The 21,685-nt window shown below is 32.4% G+C and overlaps 4 protein-coding genes and 1 pseudogene across 5 annotated transcripts; 4 read left to right on the top strand and 1 right to left on the bottom strand.

Moving 5' to 3' along the window:
- The first annotated feature begins 420 nt into the window (after positions 1 to 420).
- Positions 421 to 3,515, top strand: LOC126668634 (uncharacterized). The gene is made up of 5 exons (XM_050361821.1): positions 421 to 628; positions 726 to 1,090; positions 1,193 to 1,279; positions 1,939 to 2,015; positions 3,422 to 3,515. The coding sequence occupies exons 1-5, from the start codon at positions 421 to 423 to the stop codon at positions 3,513 to 3,515; spliced, it is 831 nt and encodes a 276-aa protein (XP_050217778.1).
- A 1,411-nt stretch (positions 3,516 to 4,926) lies between these two features.
- On the top strand, positions 4,927 to 7,232 carry LOC126670150 (uncharacterized). The gene is made up of 4 exons (XM_050363821.2): positions 4,927 to 5,119; positions 5,220 to 5,431; positions 6,460 to 6,640; positions 6,750 to 7,232. Exons 1-4 carry the CDS (start codon positions 5,083 to 5,085, stop codon positions 6,920 to 6,922), a joined length of 603 nt encoding a protein of 200 aa, XP_050219778.1. The 5' UTR covers positions 4,927 to 5,082; the 3' UTR covers positions 6,923 to 7,232.
- A 3,864-nt stretch (positions 7,233 to 11,096) lies between these two features.
- On the top strand, positions 11,097 to 12,400 carry LOC126668633 (senescence-specific cysteine protease SAG39-like; annotated as a pseudogene).
- A 162-nt stretch (positions 12,401 to 12,562) lies between these two features.
- On the bottom strand, positions 12,563 to 14,384 carry LOC126667213 (serpin-ZX-like). The gene is made up of 2 exons (XM_050360176.2): positions 13,851 to 14,384; positions 12,563 to 13,541 (listed from the first exon to the last, which is right to left on the bottom strand). The coding sequence occupies exons 1-2, from the start codon at positions 14,307 to 14,309 to the stop codon at positions 12,753 to 12,755; spliced, it is 1,248 nt and encodes a 415-aa protein (XP_050216133.1). The 5' UTR covers positions 14,310 to 14,384; the 3' UTR covers positions 12,563 to 12,752.
- Positions 14,385 to 15,086: 702 nt separating this feature from the next.
- On the top strand, positions 15,087 to 21,666 carry LOC126668905 (disease resistance-like protein DSC1). Of its 2 annotated transcripts, XM_050362135.2 has the most exons (5): positions 15,087 to 15,465; positions 16,401 to 16,644; positions 17,133 to 18,210; positions 18,669 to 19,028; positions 19,469 to 21,666. In XM_050362135.2, exons 2-5 carry the CDS (start codon positions 16,463 to 16,465, stop codon positions 20,948 to 20,950), a joined length of 3,102 nt encoding a protein of 1,033 aa, XP_050218092.1. In that variant the 5' UTR covers positions 15,087 to 15,465; positions 16,401 to 16,462; the 3' UTR covers positions 20,951 to 21,666. The 2 variants fall into 2 exon arrangements, with proteins under 2 accessions (XP_050218092.1, XP_050218091.1); XM_050362134.2 differs by lacking the exon at positions 15,087 to 15,465 and having other exon boundaries at positions 16,120 to 16,644.
- Positions 21,667 to 21,685: the final 19 nt, after the last annotated feature.

Raw genomic sequence — 21,685 nt, 5'->3', positions numbered from 1 at the left:
GAACAACATATAGAACATTCAAGCAAACATGTTATGTGTATGGTTTGCTTAATGATGATAAGGAATGGAATGACGCAATTAAAGAAGCAAGTCAATGGGCATATCCATGTCAACTTAGAGAATTATTCGTCACAATTCTTCTTTTTTTGTGAAGTCTCAGATCCCTTACTATTGTGACAGTCAAATTGGAACTTTTATCAGATGATATTCTTTATAAAAAAAGAGAGTTTTTAGGCATCCAAGTCTTACCTTAACAGAAGAACAAATAGTTAACTTTCCTTACTAGAAATAGAAAAAATAACGAGCAGAAATGGAAAATAATTATCAGATTACGACAGCCTTCCCAAACCAGATTTATCATTATTATAACATACATATAATAAGTTAATCACATAAGAACTGAGTTATAACATATAACAAATGAAGATTGAACATGAGACTTTGGTAAAGGCTTTGAATGATGATCAGGAAAAAAATTACGACTCTGTGATTAGATCAACAATTGAAAAAAAAGGTGATTTTTTTTCCGTTTATGGACATGGAGGGACGAGTAAAACTTACCTATACAAAACAATCATAAGCAAGTTAAGGTCTGAGGAAAAAATAGTCCTTGCAGTGGCATCTTCAGGTGCGTAAACATCTTTTTAATAAATTTGTTATACTATACTATATTTATATTTAAATGACATTAATTCAAAAAAAAAATGTAAATTATATATTTTTAGGCATTGCTTCTCTTTTACTACCTGGAGGGAGAACAACTCACAGTAAATTTGATATTCCTATAGAATTGTTTCAAAACAGTACATGTGGAATTAAACAAAAATCAGATTTAGCATGGCTACTCCAACAAACAGATTTAATTATTTGGGATGAGGCCCCCATGACTCACAGATATGCATTTGAGGCTTTGGATAAAAGTTTAAGAGACATAGTATCAATTATTTATAATGATGCATCAGAAAAAATATTTGGAGGAAAGACAGTTTTGTTTGGAGGTGATTTTAGGCAAATACTTCAAGTTATACCAAAAGGTAAACGCAAAGAAATAGTGCAATCTTCAATTAATAGATCATATTTGTGGGATAGCGTACAAATTTACATGCTAAAAAGAGCATGAGAGTAAATGACACAATTGAAGGGCTGATAGATTTAGAAAAAAAAGAATTCAATAAATGGATTCTTGACATAGGAGATGGAAATATTGAAACAACAGCAAAAGAAAATGAGGATAACCCAACTTGAATTCAAATACCAAATAAATATTTGCTTGAGGAGGGTAAGAGTGGGATAAAAAGTATTGTTGAGTCAACAATATCCTAACTTTCTAAATATAAAAGAGAACGAATCATATATTTCAAAAAGGGCAATTTTATCACCGTTAAATGAGACAGTAGACCAAGTGTAACGTCCGAGAAAAATAAAAACAAAATAATAAAAATAATAATAGTTAATAATGAGGATAAAAATAATAAAAAGAAAATAAATAAATCAAGGCTAAGTAATATCGTAAGAATAATAAGGGTAAATTTGGAATTTTAATTGTTGATAAAATAAAACCCTAAACCTAGTATATATTGGACTATAAAAGAAACCGTTCTTCTCTCTTTTCTTTGGGGTTCGGCCAAAAACAATTTTCTGGAGTCATAAAGAGTTTCTTTTACTATTGGATTTCATCGAAAAGAAAAGAAAAAGGTACTGCTCTTATAATTCATCTATTTTTCAATTGTGAAGGTGGCGGCTTTTGGTTAATTGGTTATGCCACTCTTCTTTTGTTGATTGGTGTTTATACATAGTCTTTTACAAAACAATATTTAATTTCTATTTCACGTGAACTTAGGTAATTGATGGCACTGATTTCAAAACCCTCTTTATGTACTTTGTTTGGCTTTTTAACATGACCCCACATTTCAATTAAACCTTATTTCATTTTCTTAGTATAATATAGTCCGTACAGATTATAAGATGCAAACTTTTGTCTTCCATTTTCTAAGAATTACAGTAAATAATATCAGGTACTTATTATTGCTTATACCGTAAATTTATTAAATAGTATTATATACTAATAAACGTAATATGAAATTTGTTTGATCTATTCTGGACAGAATATTTCTTTAGACATTAAATAATTAATAGTGTATACGTTATAAATATTTTAGGAGATGCGGATAACGTAGAGAACCGGGTAGCACTGTCTGGTAGTTAGATTATTACGCGATCGAGGTAAGTATAGTTAATTATATTTATGTATATTAATTAATTGCTAATTGTGAGTTATTTTATTAAGTGATGTCATTTATTGTGGTATATGATTATTATATATTAGAGGTCTGAATGCGTATAGGATTGTCTGTTTGTTTTTTGTTGCATTAAATATGTTATATGATTGTAAAATTTGAGAAGTATGATTATGCTGGATACATGTTTATCAGTAACTGGTTATATTTGATTAGACAGTTTGTAAATAAATTTTGATAATTAAGAAAGTTGACAGTTTGCTTACCTAGGACTGATTATATCCAATGGTTTAGATATGCGGCGATTAAATTGTCAAATGATGAGATAAAGGTTGTGATCAACTTTGCTAGGCACTTCGGTGCCGGGATATTCTCGGCAGTATAGAATATCCTGTGCGTTTTGCTAGACACTGGGGTGGTGTCGGGATACTAATGTGATTGGTATCTTGTGCGATATAGATATTATTAATGCGATTTTTAATGGCCGGCAAATCATTGGATATGATTCAGATAGGTTAAGCAGGGCCTAATTAAAGAAATAAAATAAAATTATGATTTAATTTGTCTGATTGTATATGTAGGTTGGTGTATAAGAGTTAATATGTGTGTGGTTGGATTAAATGATATTCTGTTGTTTGTTTTGTTTGTTGTTGTCAGATATATATAAATATAATTAGCTATAGTCTATTGAGTAGGCAGCATCCCTTGCCATCTATTTTTCAGGAGATAGACCACAGTGATCCATTTATTTAGCTTCGTGCAGTCAGCTGATTTGATTTGCTTAGGTGGGTCAACGATGCCATCCAAGTTAGATTTCCTTTTCTTTACTAACAGTTATTTTGGGGAGTGTTTAGAACAGCTAATTATTTCTTTGAATTTGTCTACGTGTCTTGTTTTGCGACAATATTTTTAGTTGAGGATTTATTGAGATATTATTATTTTGAGAAGGTTAATAAACGTTTGAACAAGAGATTTTATGTTATTAAATTTCAATTATGTTTTAGAGTAAATTTTAATATTATTTGAGAGGGGCTTACACCAAGTAAATGATTATATGACAAGTTTGCTATAAGGAAATACTATGAGATATAGAAGTTCAAATGAAACATGCCAAAGATCAATTGACAATGAAGACCAGTAAAATATGTATCTCACTGAATTTCTAAATACTATGAGATTTTCAGAATTACCAAATCATTTATTGGAGTTGAAGATGGGAATGCCAGTCATGCTACTAAGAAACATCAATCATACACAAGGGCTATGCAACGGTACTAGGCTAATAATCACTCAGTTAGGAAAATATATAATAGAAGGAAAAATCTTAAATGGTGATAAAGTTGGAAATAAAGTCTTAATACCAAGAATTACCATGACTACAAATGAGTCAAAATGGTCTTTCATTATTAAAAGAAGACAATACCCATTGAAGACTTGCTATGCAATGACAGTAAATAAAAGTCAAGACCAATCATTAAAATATATTGGACTTTATCTTCCAAAGCCGATTTTCAGTCATGGACAATTATATATGGCCATATTAAGAGTTACTTCTCCCGACGGGTTCAAGATTTTGATAGAGCAAAATAATACAAATTTTAAATGTTTCACAAAAAATATTGTTTACAAAGAAGTTTTCAATAATTTTCCAATTGTATAATTTGTATTTCATAAAAAGGTTAATATCGATAGCACATTTAAAATTATAATTTTTTCTTTTCAAAATTAGTATTATTCAACACTTAAAAATCCTAATATTTTATCATTGCCGTTTTATTTTATTTTCTAAAAATCTTGATATTTTAATTTATGATCTCTAATTTTTTATTTTTTTCTCTTTCGATTAATATATTCACTCTCACAATCAGTCTCACATTCATTTCTTTAAAATTAAAGTATATTTTTTATTAATATTTCTTCTTATTTTTCTAACTAACTAAAATTAAAGGAAATAAAAAAACATATTAATTTAAAACAAAAAACTATTCAACTAAAAAAACATAAATAAAATTATAATGATTATTTATCTATACTATATATAAAAGCACGGATGGGGGGGGGGGGGGACAGGCAAATTTACTGAATAGTCCTTTTCAGTTTACTACTAAATAAGGATTTTATAGTCATTAACTAATTAATTATTTAATTAATCACTATTGTAATTAAAATCCTAATTAGAATAGTTAGCTAAATTATCTCCAATTTAGTAAATTATCTCCAAATTAGTAGGAATACCTATCTTTTAGTTTGATTGAACTACAAAATTGTATTTGGTCAATATAATATTATTTAAATTTTTAACTTATTATTTTTAAAAATATTATTAATAAAATTAAGTTAATTATTTAATTATGGCTATTATAAAACCAAAAAAAGAATAAATTCAGTATTAAAAAAAATTAATAACCGAATATATTATATTTATTTTTACAAAAATATTAACTAATTTAATATTAATTATAAATAAAAAAACTGATCTAATTACGTTACGAGCCACGTGCATAGCACGTAATGCGAAACTAGTTTTTAAAAAATTAATAAAAATAAAATATTAAATAAAATCGTACAATGCACGGGCCTAATGTAGTAACAAAGAGTTTAATTTTTTTAATATCATCAAAGGTTAAATCCGAGAAATTAGTTTGTGGATAGCATAATGTAGTAAATTCATATTACGTGTCATTATCTTAAAGGTCACCAAAACGGAGTCCAGCTCACAATGGGTAGAACCGACTTCCTTCCCCAAAAATACCGTATTAGTCAATTAAATTTCCCCATCTCCAGCCCCTTCTTCCCCTAACGGAGTCGTTTCATTCTAGGGTTTCAACCGATTCGCTTCTCCACCATGGCAAGAGAGAACACAAGTTGCACCGTCTACATAGGTAACAACTCTAATTTCTTTAATTAATCAAAATAACCCTAACTTTGACTGATAATTGAATCGGATTCGCAACTAATTTTAATTTTTGTTGGCGATGGCAGGTAATTTGGATGAGAAAGTTAGTGATAGAGTGTTATACGATATATTAATTCAAGCAGGGCGTGTAGTGGAATTGCACATTCCTCGCGATAAGGAAACTGATAAACCTAAAGGTTTTGCTTTCGCTGAATATGAATCTGAAGTAATTGCTGATTACGCTGTTAAGCTGTTCTCGGGCCTTGTCGTTCTCTACAATCGCACTTTAAAATTCGGGGTATGTTTTTCTTGTGTATAAATTGTGAATAATTCTGTTGCTTCAAAATCATATCTTTATCATGTGATTTTACGGATTGCTGTTTGATTGCTTAAATGCAAGTGAAGAGCAGTAAATAGACTGGAATTCAGATAATGATTAGCCTATATGTCTCAGAATGTGAATGATAGAGGCAATATATGCTCATCTTTAGGGCTATTTGCGTGATTGAAATTTCGATTGGTCTTATGTTGTAATTATCATAGTTGTCAAATCGAGATTCGAATCGAGAATCGAAATGCTTGATTAGAGAATTGAGAATCGGGAATCGAATCGAATCGTAAGATTCGGTTTATGTTTTTAATACTATATAAAAAATATTTACTTGCATAAAATATATGTAAAATTTTATATATTTCTAAAAAAATGAACTATACAATTATTTAACGCATGAAAGTCTTAACAAATAAAATTAAAATAATTGTAGTAAAAGTGTTTGACTAACAAATTAGCGTTTCTCTAGTGTTTTTATTTGAAAGGGTTATTTTGAGTTAAGAGAGTAAGTGATAAGTCACTTTTAAATTCTTTGTATTTATTAAAATGTTCTTGTTTTCTCTTTTAGTTTATGGTATATGATTTTTTTGTTTAATTTGATGAATCGTAGTGAATCGCATGAATCGTAGATTCAGTAAGATTCACTATAGATTCGGTAGATTCGGCATAGATTCAGTTTAATTTTAGATTCACTCAGAGATTCGAATCGATTTGGGGGTGAATCGAATCGAATCGTAAGATTCGAATCGCGAATCGTACGATTTTGATAACAGTGGTAATTATGTATATGTGTTCTAAATAATTTAGGCTAAAAGTTAGTTTATGAGCTGGGTTTACATGCCACTTTTGTTCAAGGAGTAAATTGGTATTTTAATTGTCTTAAGATTTTTGTGGGTCAAATTAATTGAGGGGCTTGAGTCTTGGAGCTATGCCATTTCGCATCATTACAGTTGCTTAGACATTTGGCTTAGTTTTAATTATATTTAATTCAACAGATTTCTGGACAAGACAAGGCCTCAAATAATGGTGCCAATAATGGAACCATGCATGCGCCAAACTCATCTAACAAATCACGGCCTTACCCTGTGCCATTGAACAGTGTAGATAACAATAATCGTTCTACGAGGTTGTCTGCATCCTGTAGGGTTTCAGCTTACCCATATAACTATTCCCAAGGTAAAGTGTGCACTAGTTTTTGTTTTAATTTGTCTTTTATTTTTTGAAAAATTGCTGTGGTAGGCTAATTTAGTTTCATTGTACCTGAATGGTGTTTTCTTTGGTTCAGTTTCAGTTTCCCCCGGTGTAAACCACCATCATAATGGATACATTTCACAATTCAGTGTCTCCAATTATGATAATGATCGAAGAGTTTTTGGATCCCATTATGATAATAATAATAGCCGTTTTAGGTCCGGTCTCTATGATTCCAGTAATTCTATGTCATACTCCCCTTACTGATAGCTTAAGTTATTTTGAGAGAGTAAATTCAGTTGTGAACATGGATTATGGCTTGATGTAGGACAGCTGCATTCTTGCATCTTTTTTAATCAGTGAGTCAGGTAACTTAAGTAGTTCAGATGTGAATGTATGTGCAATTTTAGTTGAGGAGTAAGTATTAGTAACTGTTTGGCTATTTTGTTAGAGTAAGAGCTACAGTTCTCTATTGTAGCGTAGTCATTCTCTAATCTCTATTTGTCAAAGCTTTTGAACTTAAATAGCTTGAACTAAATTCTTAATTATAAAATTCCTACAGATACCTTCTATTCAATTTTTCATGTAGCTGTGCGATTTAATTATTATTTTTATTCTGTTGATTGACAGTAATGAATGAGGAACTATATATTCTTACATACATAATTCTTCTTGCAGAAATATGTCTTTGTGTGTGTTGCTTTGTCGGATGAGTTAAAGACTGGCCTAGGAGCTAGTTGTAGTGTTCTATATTTAGAATATAGAATCTCACCCAGTTATTCCTTCTGTTGATTTTTTTTCCTATATATGCTGAATAATTTTTTCCATGTTTTGTTGCTAATTGAATACCTGGTTTGCAGATTTTGTTAAATTGAAAGGTCATTTTTAATAAAATTTATCAGCATATGTTCAAAATTGATTTGTATCGTGATTGTAATTTATCACAACCTTGTAAATATTGTTATATGATCCCGCAATCATCATGTTCATGTTCTAGGTGCAAGCATTGTTTGAGCTTTTGTTTTTCTCCATTTCCGGTTTAGTTGATTGTGGTCATGAGTCATGACCGCAATTCATATCTTTTAAGTTATTGATTAAGCTAAGTTGAAGCATTAAAACCAGTATGAGTTCTATCTTGTTCAAGCAGTATCTTAGGTTTGTCTGTTAAATCATTTTAGCTTAAATTACGGGTGCTTTGGCGTGCACCAAATGATACTGATTGCTCTTCACAGATTTAATTAACTGGCATTCTTGCGTAGATACTAAAGATATTGAGCTGTAAAGTTTGTAGCAGGTGTATATTTATTTATTTTCTTGTTATTTTTTTGCAATCCCGTTTTCGGATGTTCTTTTGGATTAAGAATTTGGGTAATACTGGAAGATTAAATATCTTCATTTTTCTTTTTGAAATAATCGTTTTTCTTAGCTGCTAGTGTTTTAGATTATAAGTATAATAATTTGCGAAATGGTTTGTTGGAGAAATGATTTTCTGTTAGTTGTTGAATATCCACCAATGAATTCACTTAAATCTTTAGAAAATGATACTAATAATTAGTGTTAATGCTGCAATCAATCAACATAAATTAAATCATATTCTGTGAATTAAGTGTTCTGTTTTTTTAGGATAGTGTTCTTCTGTTTTTAATTAGTTTTATTTCCTTGGTTCTGTTGCGGGCAAAGAGAATTATTAATTTAATATTAAGATTCAATTGTACTTGTAATTTCTTATTGTTTAAAGCTTTCTTTAATTCTGCCTTTTGGAAACTATTTTTTTGGGGGGCAGTTAAAATTTCAGCTTCTTTTAAAAAAGAAAAATTTCAATTTTATGTGGACTGGGTAAGGCCCTATAAGTTGTATCCTTTATATTGATAAATGCAAATCAATTTAAGTTCTAATGTTCTTGATTTCTCAACGAATGAGAAGATAAACATTTTTATTAAATTAATCATGGCATCACTCCATAATTAATATTAATTCTGATTCACAGGGGAGGCTTAACTAAGATCATACGTAAACTGGTAATGATTCAGCTCAACGAACTTGGGATCAAGAGTTTTGTAATAATTGTAAATGATCCATATGATTAGGTTTATTGTTAGTAATCTTTCTTTGATTGTAATCTCTTATTCTCTTACTTGGAGATATGCTTTGTAATTGTATAATCATGAATGAAAACAAAAAATATATTGTATGTTGGGAGTCGTAAAAGCATGTTATGATTTGGATTAAGAGACAAAAAAAATCAACTTTTTTTGTTTGTAGATTTAGATAAAAGTATAAGACGATTAATTTTTACTACAATTTAGTCTAATTTTAAAGGTTGATAATAATCCTAGTTTAATTTTAAAAATGGCCTAATTACTTAAAAAACTCCCACCTTGTAACATTTTTTTGTTTATACCCCGACCTAGAAAAAAATTCATTTATATCCTTTTTTGATTTTTCATTTTCAACTGTAACCCAAAATTTATTTTTTTGACAATTTAATTAATTAAAGGATGCAAATATTAAAACCAATTAAATAGAAGGGTTATATTATACTTTTTTCTATTGGTAAATATACAAACAAATTTTTAAATTTTAAAACTATTCAAATTAATCCTAAAAATTAATTGTTTTAAAATTTTTTATTTTAAAAACTTCCGACCCACCATTGTACTCCTTCGAATTACGAATCCGCTATCAAAATCTGATAAATATTTTTTATAAAAAATAAATAATTTTTTTTAAAAAAACTTTCGGAGGAGCTCCTAGTCCAGCAGCGGGCTCCGTCCGGAGGAGGAGCCTGGACGGAGAGTCAGAATTTTTTTTTATTTAAAATTATTTATTTTTACAGTTTTGTATTTAATAAATTATTAATAATTAATATAAATTAAATAATAATTAAAAGTTTAATTTTATGAAGAAGAAGGTAATTTTGTACCATTAATATTATTAAAGTCTAGTTAGAATATAGGTTAAAAAATGAAGGGCTATTTTAAACTTTGTTCTAAATGAAAAAAGTTCAATTTAATGCTTTAGGGTACAGTTGAAAACGAAAAATCAAAACAAGGGTACAAATGAATTTTTTCCTAAGTCGGAGTATAAACGAAAAAATATTATAAGTTGGTTTTTTTTTAAGTAATTAGGTCTTTTAAAAATTATTTTATTGTATTAAAACTATCAGTGAAAATATTAAAAAGTATACTATATTAAAGTGAATGATTAGTGAAATAAAGTAAAATATATTATTGGCTTCTTTTATTGAAATTTAAATGCTTGGATAGATTTACATTAAGATAAAAAGATTTGTTTTATTTAATTATTAACCCTTATGATCAATATTTCAAAAACTGGATTGGATATCAAATTGGCTTCATGAGTAATTTATGGTCGACCAATTGAACCGATTTGACTTACATTGTTATTTTGAGGGTTAATGCCAAAAAAAAATCACCAATTTTATACGTTTTTCTATTTTAATCACGCAGTTTAAATTTTTTCATTTTCATGCATAAACTACCACTTTTTTTCAAATTTATGCACAATGCTGAGGTGGCACTCATTCATTGGTGTAAAATGACCCCCACCTCAGCAAATTACATCAATGGAACAGTGGCACCTTAGCACCGTGTATGAATTTGAGAAAAACTGGTAGTTCGTGCATGAAAATAAAAAAAATTCAAAACCGCGTGATTAAAATGAGAAAACATGTAAAGTTGGTGAATTTTTATGACATTAACCCTACTTTTATTAATTAATAGTTACTTGTTTTGAACAGATAATTAATAGTTACTAAAAACTAAAAAAAATCTATAATGTAGATTTTACAAATAAAAAACCATATAAAATAAATTCTTTTAGAAAAAGTTAGGAAGATTCATAGATAAAGTAAATAAAATTATGTATTTTGTGTTAAAAAGTAGTGTTAGAACTAGAAGTAGGTGGTTTTATTAAATCCATATTCGTCCTATTATATTGATAAATCAGATTTTACTGGTTTAATCCGATTATTAATTAATTTAAACTTTTTTTTTTGATGAATTAATTTTAACTTTTTAGAATTTGATATTTAACGTTATCGGAAAACTAGCTGTTTTTGGCTCATCCAGTCCGACCAGTAGGTCTAGTGCGGTTTTAAAAAAATTGCCTAAGATGATAACAAACAGGATATGTGAATGTTGAGTTAACTTTCAAAAGGGACCGGTTCACTCATTTGGCAGTTTTGAACTTTCTTACCCTTTGCTTATGCATAAGATGAAATGTTAGTGAAGCACACCGGATTCACCAAGTTACTGGCTTTTATAAATCAAAATTAGCTCCATAAATGTGACTGCAATTCAGGAAATATAAGAGAAGAGGCAAATAAATGTTCTATAAATAGCAACGTAGCTCGAATATAAAACATATCTCACATACTTAAACATTACCTTTAACTATAACCTCACACCATATTAGCAGAATGGCTATAATTGTTGACGACAAGCTCATTATTATCGCAGTGCTCGTAGTGAGACTCTGCGCATCTCAAGCTTGGTCTCGCTCGATCCACGACGTAACCATGAATGCGAGGCATGAAATGTGGATGGCTACTGTACGGGCGTGTGTATAAAGACAACTCGGAGAAGGAGATACCATTTGATATATTTAAGAATAATGTAGAGTTGATGGAATCTTTTAACAAGCTCGGTAATAGGCCTTACAAGCTAGGTATCAATAAATTTGCAGACTTAACCAATGAAGAGTTTAGAGCCTCAAGAAATGAATATAAAGGCTCTTCTAATCTTGAGTCATCCTCATCATTTAGGTATGAAAATGTCACTCAAGTGCCAGTCTCCATAGACTGGAGAAACAAGGGAGCTGTTACACCCGTTAAGGACCAAGGCCAGTGTGGTACGTATGCACTTCTAAATTTAAACTTTTGCGACTTTTATCAATTCTAAATAAATCAACTATCACGTGGGCATAAATTAGCTAGTTCTCACTACAAGTATAATCCAGCAACAAATTTGTTACATTTTGAAATCCGGTAACTATGCAAAAAGTAGAAAATACATGTCCTCAGAATCAATTATCCAAATTTTTTTATTAAAATTGATAAATGTAGCAAAGAGTTAGATCTTTTTGAATCATTATATTAAAACTCTCAACTTCCCATTGCTTGAGACGTATCATTGATCCGAAGCTCATTGATTACTTTGTTTTCGTGGTTCTGCATTTATATTTACTATTTTAAAATTTAAAAAATTGCAGGATGTTGTTGGGCATTTTCTGCTGTGGCTGCAACGGAAGGCATTACGAAGCTATCAACAGGGAAATTAATTTCACTTTCAGAACAAGAACTAGTAGATTGCGACACAAGCGGCAAAGATCAAGGCTGCGAAGGCGGTCTAATGGATAATGCATTTCAATTCATCAAACAAAACAATGGACTCACTACCGAAACCGATTACCCTTACCATAACGGAACCTGCAACGCAAACAAGGCCAGCAATTTCTGCAGCCAAGATTACAGGTTTCGAAGATGTGCCTGCCAACGACGAAGACACGTTACTTAAAGCAGTAGCGAGCCAACCATTTTCGGTTGCAATAGATGCGAGTGGATCTTCATTCCAATTCTACTCGGGTGGAGTCTTTACGGGAGACTGTGGAACTTAACTAGATCATGGTGTTACTGCTGTAGGTTACGGAACCAGCGATGATGGTACGAAATATTGGCTAACGAAGGACTTTGCGGAATTGCAATGGAACCATCATATCCAATAGTATAAAATCGCAGTAACGATGTGTAAAGTGTATAGTTGGAAATAAACTTATGATGTTTGTGTATTATGTTGGTTTGTTTTATAAATCTTGTATTAAAGTTTGTTGTATCTATCAAAGGTTTTAATTTACTATTATCTATTGCCTTCCAAAGAGGAATATGTATGTTTTCAACATTTCTTTTTCTTTTTCAATTGAACCACACCATTAAATGCGTAAAAGAATCCACAAACGAAATTACATTAATGTCATCATTTTAATGATATGTTTTAAAATAATTGGCTCAGTCACAAATGACGCGTTGAGTGAGTCTACCTAAGAATTTCTTGATAAAACAAGAGATCACTAGACATTCCTAAAGAGGATTAAGAACAGCTCCAGCAAAAAGAACAATCCCAGATGTCTCTTCTTTAATCATGAACATGAAAGGATGGTCTGCAACAAAACTTGGCGGCGGAGGGAGTTTTGGTCCAGAAAATCCAAAAACACCAGACACGAGAGTTACAGCAGCAGCCGATGTTCCTTCTTCGTTTACATCAATAAAAGCCTTGTGAATCGCCTGCGTCACAACAACATCGTCGTAATCGACTATCTCCGACACCTCTAAATGCCTCTCAAACAGCAGCTTCAATCCCAACTCTTTCATAATTGGTAAAGCATTTAATTTATATGAGAATTTAAACTTTGGAATCCACATCTTAGAAAGTTCTACTTGCCAAAGATCCCAGTTCTTGTGTAAGAAACTTGAATCAGAATTGAACTTGTGAATCAAATCTTTTAGCCCGTCTTCCTTATCAGGAAGAAAGATGAACATCGAGTATTGCTTGATGTTGTCGTCTTTACGGCCCGTTTTATATGGCAGCTTGAGAAGCTTGAAACCATCAAATGATCCATAAAATTGTGGTGTACTAGAATAGCTCATCATGAAGGGAGCTTTAACGGTTTTTCCGTCGAGGAGATGAAAATCTTCATTTCGAGTTCTTGAGGTATCAAATTCATGAAGCCAAGTTCCTTTGAAGTAGAGAGCATTTGCAAGTGCAAGTATTGTATCTGATCTAAAAAATCCATGGGGAAGAAGATCTTTAATCAGCCCTTTAGTTGCTTTGCTTGCCCATTCATTCACTTCTTCTCTCACTTTCTCAGCCTGCATAACAACACAGAAGTTTATCAAAAACAATTGGAAAAGAATTATGCATACATAGAAATAAAATTTGATTATAAAAAGAAACAAATTTAAAATCATATTATTAGATTTCGACTGAAATTATTCGAGTCGGTTAGATTCAGGTTATTACGGGTGATATCAGAGCTAGTTCAACTATTAAATCTAACTAGATCAATCATTTTGAACCAACAATCTTGGTCGGAAAGTTAAATAGATCAGTAAAATTCAGACAGTTAATTGACAGATGGTTATTTACTCGCATTATAAACAGACAGAATAGAAGAGAACCTGGTTTACAAAGTCAACCGATTCGGCTTTGGCCTTATAAACATCTTCAGCTAACTGTTTGAAAGACGGCTTAATACTTAATTCATGATAAACCCAAATTCCACCAACGAAAGAAATGATCGGTCCTTGATTGCTGCTGGTCGAAGAGAGTTCTACATTTTCAGATTCAAGAGACTCTTGACTAGTCGTCGTAAGTTCCATAATCTGAGAAGATTGAGCATTGAGTTGCTCAATGCTATCAGACTCAAGAAAGCTCAGAAGCTGCTCTAGAGTTCGTCCCTTGGTACCGGAAGCAACCAAATTCAACATAGCATGCAGTGATAACGGAGACACAACTATGTTATTTTTGCAGCCATTAGTAATTTCTTTGAGAATAATATGCCTAGCCATGCGCATCCCGAATTCCAAATTGTTGTTCATAACAGTGTCAATCTCCATAGGACTCGGGTCGGTCTCCATAAGAATTACGTTTTCGTTTTCTTGTTTTTGTGTGTTTGTTTTGTTGTGCAAATACAAAGATGCAGAGATGAGATGAATATACTAATTGATTCATCTGTTATATATATATAGGTGTAGTATACCAAGTTTAGCTTTAAAACTAAGCTAAAAACCGTGTATAAATAAATGAACTAAGAAAGAAATTATTACAAGTCAGCTTAAACATTAAGTAGCACACCGTGTATATTAACATAGCAGCAAACCCTGTACATATATATTTTTGTAATAAACTTTACATATATTAACAGACTCCATTTCTTAATTTCCCAATTTATGACTAAATCAATTGCCTCTTCTCAATTTTCATGTGTGTTTTCCTCCTAACATAATCAAAACTTCTTAGGTTAGACAGATTAAGTGGAACCCAATAATTCATAGTTCAATTTAAATAATTTTTTTTGTTTATCAACAACACTCTTTACCATTTAATTGTTTTTTTGTTTTTAGGTCTACAGATTTAACGAAATATCATAATATTATTGATTAGCATACGAATAATGTGATAGACTCGCTCTACAAAAAAATTTCTTTTGGGAACCCAGCTTACAAATTGTATAATGTCCTTTTTTTTAATTGTTTTTTTAACGGAAATGTGATTCATTTCATTGATTACGATAAACCGACTCATCGAGTCTCTCCTACTTTTTTTTAATTGGCTACACCATAAACCTGTTTTTGAAACCGGACCGGAAGTTCATTGGTTCAACCGGTTCCTTAACTAGAAGTAGACAATTTAGAAGAAATTATTTTGAATTGAAACGAAGAAACAAACGTACATTGGAAATGAAAGATCTGAGAATGTTCCAAGGTTTTAATAGCTCGGCCAGAGTCCTATTGATTTTCTCTTCTCATGGTTTGGTTAATCAGGATTTTAGCAACCAGATTTATTTGAGTCGCAGTTTCAAATACGGGAGGATGGGCGGCGCCGGCATGGGAGGGACGTGCGGCGCAGGCCGGCATGCGTGGAATCGGCCGGAGGTAGCTTGCTTAGATGAGTGAACTTGAAAGGGAGATGATCAGACTAAAAATGAGATAAGAATTTGACACACAGAATCCGGTCCAAACGGTACATTGACGATGACGGAGAGCCCGGGTCAAGGCTGACTTGTAATAAGTTGTAAGTTCATCCATTTATCTGGTTTTTATAAACATAGTACTAAGTGAAGTTTAGTTCTATAACTTCCATAAATTTCTTATGAGGACTGGTTTTTTAATTATTTATGTACTATTTAATTCCCACCAACTATTGTTTAGCACTCAAATGCAGGACTAACAGAATTCTGGATCTTAATTGCATTTATTTACCAGCTAATCAATCCAGAATGAACTTGAATTTTGTAATTATTTGTTGCAATTTGAATCTCGTTTTTCTTACATTTGCTATGAAAAGGCAATTCCAATTGAGTATTTTTCTTTAATTCTAGAAATGCTTGCCTAGTTGACTGGGCAAATTTTATTCAATTTGTGTAGTTGCATAGAATATGACGCGGTGAATACACGCCCACAATTTCCGCCCATAAAAAGACTAATTAATTAGATAATCATTTGTACAGTGACTATCGCAACAACAAATTTCGACGAAGGACCAGATAAACAAAAATCAAATAGTACATGGCCTCTATATGAGTTAAGCCTTCTTTTAATAAAAGTCATCTTTATTAAAATAAATCAACTAGCCAATTCTGTTGTCTACATTCCACCCACCTTCCTTAATTATATATTTTAGTCTTCCTTTCATTTTAAGTTCTTATATAGGGAAGATTTCCTGGTTAATCGAAGTTCCTTCAGTTGACATACAGAGCAACAATATATTTGTTAAAATGGCTTCGAGCTCATCTTCTTCCATTCCCATCAAAACAACCTATGATGTTTTTCTTAGTTTCAGAGGCAAAGACACCCGCGATAATTTTATCAGCCATCTTTACGCTGCTTTGTGTCGAGAAAAAATTACCACTTTCATTGACGATGAATTGGATAGAGCACATGACATAGAATCCTCCCTAATGAAAGTGATTGAAGAATCTGAAATCTCACTGGTTATTTTCTCGACAGGATACGCGTCTTCCCCGTGGTGTTTGGATGAATTAGTGAAGATTCTTGAATGCAGGAAGTCAATGCCGAGGATGATTTTACCAGTTTTCTTTCATGTTGATCCAACTGATATTGAACAACAGACTGGTTCGTTTGGAGATGCGTTTTGGAAGCTCAAAGAACTTCACAATAAGAGTATGAATACGTGGAGAAATGCTTTGAAGGAGGCTGCCTGTATTTCTGGACGGGATTCAACGCATCACAGGTAATTAATATTTTGTAGAACTACATATGCATACATGATCTAAATTAGATGAGAGAAATGATTTTATCTTTCTTGAGACTAAAAGGATGATGGTCCTTAAAGATTATTTTCTATATATCTTTTTTAAATTGTCAAAAACAAAAAATTAAAAGTTTATTTCTAATACGCCAATGGAGATTTGGGCCTGTTTTAAGTAGCATTGATAGGGATTATTATTGTTTAGATTCTTTTTGAATCAAAATAAGGATAAAACTCTTATACAATTTATAATAATGATGTGTTACAATGTAGGTTCTTCTAATGAGGACGCGGTGAACATAGTCTATCTAGAAATTTCTTCAAAATCACTTTTGTGAAAACTAAGTTGAACTGAAAAATGAAATGACAACTGAATTAAACTGAATATTGAAAAAATAACAATCAAACTGATTGAATTGTTTGGTTAATTTGGTGTGTTTTGATTAATTAAACCTAAATTCCATTGGCAGGCCTGATTCCAAGTTAGTTGAGGTAGTTGTGAAAGATGTGAAAGACATTTTGAATAAATTATACCAGATGTCCCCTGTTGAGACTAGCGGGTTTGTCGGAGTTGAATCGAGCATTCAAGAAATTGAATCGCTATTATTCAATGGGAAAGAAGGTGTTCAGTTTGTAGGAATTTGGGGGATGGGGGGCATTGGTAAATCAATTCGCGCTGAAGTGTTATACCATCGCAGTTATAGTAAATTCGATGGTTGCTGCTTTCTTGCCAATGTTAGAGAAAATTTAGACAGGCACGGCCCTATCTCTTTACTGGAAAAACTCATTTCCAGAATTTTGAAGAATGAAACAGTACATATTGAAAGTTATAATGTGCTACCTGAATCAATTAAGCTTAGGCTTCGAAACAGGAAGGTTCTGATTGTTCTTGATGATGTCAATGACGTAACCCAGTTGGATTGTCTAGTGGGTAATGGTGATTGGTTTGCTTCTGGAAGTAGGATCATCATAACAAGCAGGGATCATCAAGTTCTCAATAGCAAAGTTGATGAAATATACAAGGTTGAAGGATTGTGTTACTATGATGCTCTTCAATTATTCAGTTTGAATGCTTTCAACCAAAAACATCCTTTCTTAGATTATATGGAGCTGTCAGAAAGAGCAGTAAATTATGCCAAAGGTGTTCCATTAGCTTTAAAAGTTTTAGGCTCCCATCTGCGTAAAAGGTCTCTGGACGAATGGGAAGCATCACTGGATAAACTGACGCAAACACCAGATTCGAATATCCAAAAAGTCCTAAAAATAAGTTATGATGAGCTAGAAAAGAGACAGAAGGATATATTTTTAGACATAGCTTGTTTCTTCAAAGGATATAAAAAAAATCGGATAGAAAATATTTTGAGTAGCAGCGATCATAATGCTAGATGGGGAATCATTCGTCTTGTCGATAAGTGTCTTGTATCTATTGTGGATGACCAAGTAGAGATGCATGATTTGATACAGGAAATGGGATGGGAAATTGCCGAGGAGAGTCACATTAGATTGTGGAAAACCAAAGACACTTGCAGATTATTGGCTGCTAATACAGTGAGAAATTCTTTATTTTTGATGCATCTAAATTTGAATTTGAATTTGACTCAAATTTCTTGCTTGGAGTGTGCTTTGGTTCAAGTCGAACCAAACTGAAATTTTGATTTATTTTCAAAATCGAATCGAATAGATTTTACAATTTTTTTTATATATTTCATATATAACCTAACTGGTCGATTTTCTTTTTTTTCAGTTTAGTTTGGTTTGCTTTTTTTTTTTGTCTGGTTTTGTTGGTTCAGTTTGTATCAAATGTCTAATAAATGTCTAGTAGCAGTCATACTAATTAATGCTCAAAATCTAACTCGGACGACTTATTGACCCACCTAACTACTGACTGCACGAACCTAGATGGATGAGTCACTTTGAATTCTTGAAGAAATTTTCACAATTAAAGAGTTTATCTATTGTTTCTTATGAAAAAATTTCATTAATCGTTATATTTTATGAATTTTCAGGGAAAGGAGACAATTGAAGGTATGTTCTTAAATATGCATGAAGTTGGAAGCAAAGTCTATTTGAAAGCTGATGCCTTCTCAGGGATGGATAACCTCAGAATACTCAAATTTTTTATGTCTTCTTCTGGTAACCTTAAAACCGAAGATGCAGGCATCTTTCTAGAGCTTTCTTGGTCTAATTATTTTCAGCATTTCCTATCAAAAAATAGAAATAGTTTTCACTGTCTTCCCAACAAGTTGAGTTTACTCCATTGGGAAAAATACCCTTGCAGTGCTTTGCCGTATAATTTTGGAGTTGAAAACCTTGTGGAACTTGATCTTTCCAAAAGTCAATTGGAACAACTTTGGGATGGAGATAAGGTATGTTTGTTCTCTTTTCTATTTTGCGGGTTATTAGCCCGTATGGTACTAAAAATTCAATTTGTATCAATGTGATACCATATATTTACTTTACATTTGATGGTCGTTGAATAAATTCTAGCTGATGCATTCTGACATGATATATGGTAATCGGACATATATCTATATCTCATCTGAATGACACGTCATCGTAGGTTTATATGAATTTATCCAACTATCATCACCAGAAATGTAAATTAGTTTGTGCATCATTTTCATAGGAATTAAAGTTTTGATATCAAACTGATGCCATGAGCAAAAGTTTGATAACATACGGGCGGTTAATAACCCTGTTTCCCTTTTCGACAATAGTATATATACATAAAGGAATTATAGTATCTGCATGGGATTGATTTTGATACTTTGTACTTTGTTGTGATGCATGCGCATTCAAAATGCAGTGTCCTCGAAAGTTAAGGCGTCTATGTCTTACAAACTGCGTTAACCTGAAAAATCTTCCAAATCTATCTTCAGCTTTGGATATGGAAATGATAGATCTTAGAGTCTGTAAGAGTTTGCTCGAGATTCCCTCGTACATTCAGTACTATGTCAACCTCAATAGTCTTGATCTATCCCAATGCAATGAGCTAAGGAGTATACCGAGTCTAGTTGGGTTAAAATCTCTGAAATATCTAGATCTCTGTGGCTGTTATTGTTTGAAGATTCTTCCATTGATTCCAAGAGGAATAGAAGTGTTAAAGATAGATGAGTGTGGATTGGAAGACTTTGAGGAAATGAAAGAGTGGTTTGCATCTCTTAAATCGCTCCCTAATCTTCGTCTCTTATCTATGAGTAACTGCAAAAACCTGGTAACCCTTCCAAGCCTTGCGCATTTGAAGTCCCTTAAATTTCTTGATCTGTCCAGATGCTCAAACTTAAAGACGCTTCCAGAAATTCCTCAAGGCATTGAATTCTTACATCTCAATGATTCTGGGTTGGAAGAATTGAGTTCATCTCTTCTAGTTGAGCCTCACAATCTTGAAGATCTCTATGTGAGTAGTTGCGAAAACCTGACGGATTTTCCAGACAGTCAAATTCAAATTTTCAATGGATGCTCAACACTGGGGGAATTGCCTGTATTAATATATGGTTTGTTTTCTTTAAGAGAGCTCTATCTAGATGGGACTGCACTTGTAGAAATACCCAGTTGTTTTATCTCCTTACCATCATTGAGAAAATTGAGTCTTAATAACTGCATGAGGCTCCAAGCTTTGCCTGAGCTTCCAGAGCAATTAAGACAACTCCAAGCAGTAAATTGTCAGTCTCTCGGGTTTGCAAAATCACCATCTATACAGGCTCCTGAAAAATCCTCATTCGAACTCAATTATGCTGACTGGTTTGAGGATACTGCATTTAAATTCAATTACTGTAATTGCGTAAATTTGGTGTGCAACGACATCGTAGCAGATGCGATGTTGAGAATTAACAGTATAGCCACAGCCAGCGAGTACTTTGATTACATTGTTTGTTTTCCTGGAAGTGAGATCCCACGGGAATTCGAATGTCGAAAGTCGGGATCTTCAGTATCTGCTGACATGCCGCCATATTACCATGATAAGGGGGTGGACTTTGCTTTTTGTGCAGTTGTAGAATTTGAGGATCTTCTTGTAGTGGAGAGCCTCTCTTTTTTAATTCTCGAGTGTCATGTCTACGGAAAGAGACGGGGTGTGGATGTATTTGATGACAGAATAGCTGGCCATCTTGAAGTTGGGGATGTCAAATGTAATCTCCAATCTGATCATGTGTTCATTTGGTACAGCGCTGATAAGTATTTTTGGGATGCTGACGAACTGTCGTTCGAGTTTAGTGCCATTTTTTCTTCAATTTCAGGAAAATTGAAAGTAAAGAAGTGTGGGACACGCATAACGTCATCACTCGCTTGATCTGCCTTTTATTTAGCGATGATAACATCAGTAGTTTCAACTTGTCACTTGATCCATGCTTCGGATTAAAAATACCCGGGATTCAAATTCATGTCTTAAAAGTAAGTCGGAACAAATAGCTGTCTGTTTCTTTTAAAATAAATGCAGGTTCTTAAAATGTGATCCCGTAAACACTCTTTGGTGCTGTCGAGGAGAGCACAATCTGAAGTTCCTCCAGAAATGGCCGCTTTTGCAGTGGACATGGCAGTGGAAACTAAATCATGGTCTTACTGCTGTAGGCTACAGGGCGAACTGAACTAGATCATGGTGTTAGAGCTGAACTTTTGTGGACTTCTTGGGGGTAACCATGGATGCATAAGAAAGATTGATGCTAAGGACGGACTTTGCGGAATCGCTATCGAACCCTTTAATCCAACAAAATAAAGTAGCAGCAAAGAGGGTAAAATGTATAACTGGAAAGACTCATTTTGTTGTGTATTATGTTGTTTTGTTCTATCAAATCTTGTATTAAAGTATGCTATATCTAGCAGCGGAACACAGCGGAAACTTTTTTTATTTTAAACAAAATAGGCAGGATTGTAATGGTTTCAGAGTTAGAAGGTCAGCCAGTGCTGTCGAGAAAGCAGAGATAGACTAAAAATTAAGCCCGGACCGAGATAAATTTTTGGATCAGCCGCTAGCTACTCGTAAAAAAAAACATTTTACCGTTTTCTATATTTTGTGTTTTCATGCTAC

Source organism: Mercurialis annua, linkage group LG2 (genome assembly GCF_937616625.2).
Source record: "Mercurialis annua linkage group LG2, ddMerAnnu1.2, whole genome shotgun sequence".
NCBI classification, from domain to species: domain Eukaryota; kingdom Viridiplantae; phylum Streptophyta; class Magnoliopsida; order Malpighiales; family Euphorbiaceae; genus Mercurialis; species Mercurialis annua.
Note: the sequence above shows the minus strand (reverse complement) of the source record. Positions and strands in the feature narration are given on the sequence as shown.

Bases quoted from the DNA above. Each gene is read 5' to 3' on its own strand.
- LOC126668634 (XM_050361821.1), top strand. From the start codon at position 421: ATGAAGATTGAACATGAGACTTTGGTAAAGGCTTTGAATGATGATCAG. The intron at 1,091-1,192 runs GTACAAATTTAC...TTCTTGACATAG, and splicing joins GATCATATTTGTGGGATAGC to GAGATGGAAATATTGAAACA. The intron at 1,280-1,938 runs GTAAGAGTGGGA...TCATTTTCTTAG, and splicing joins TAAATATTTGCTTGAGGAGG to TATAATATAGTCCGTACAGA.
- LOC126670150 (XM_050363821.2), top strand. From the start codon at position 5,083: ATGGCAAGAGAGAACACAAGTTGCACCGTCTACATAG. The intron at 5,120-5,219 runs GTAACAACTCTA...TGGCGATGGCAG, and splicing joins AAGTTGCACCGTCTACATAG to GTAATTTGGATGAGAAAGTT. The intron at 5,432-6,459 runs GTATGTTTTTCT...TTAATTCAACAG, and splicing joins ATCGCACTTTAAAATTCGGG to ATTTCTGGACAAGACAAGGC.
- LOC126667213 (XM_050360176.2), bottom strand. From the start codon at position 14,309: ATGGAGACCGACCCGAGTCCTATGGAGATTGACACTGTTATGAACAAC. The intron at 13,542-13,850 runs GTTCTCTTCTAT...GTTGTTATGCAG, and splicing joins CGGTTGACTTTGTAAACCAG to GCTGAGAAAGTGAGAGAAGA.
- LOC126668905 (XM_050362134.2), top strand. From the start codon at position 16,169: ATGGCTTCGAGCTCATCTTCTTCCATTCCCATCAAAACAACCTATGAT. The intron at 16,645-17,132 runs GTAATTAATATT...TTCCATTGGCAG, and splicing joins CGGGATTCAACGCATCACAG to GCCTGATTCCAAGTTAGTTG. The intron at 18,211-18,668 runs GTGAGAAATTCT...ATGAATTTTCAG, and splicing joins GATTATTGGCTGCTAATACA to GGAAAGGAGACAATTGAAGG.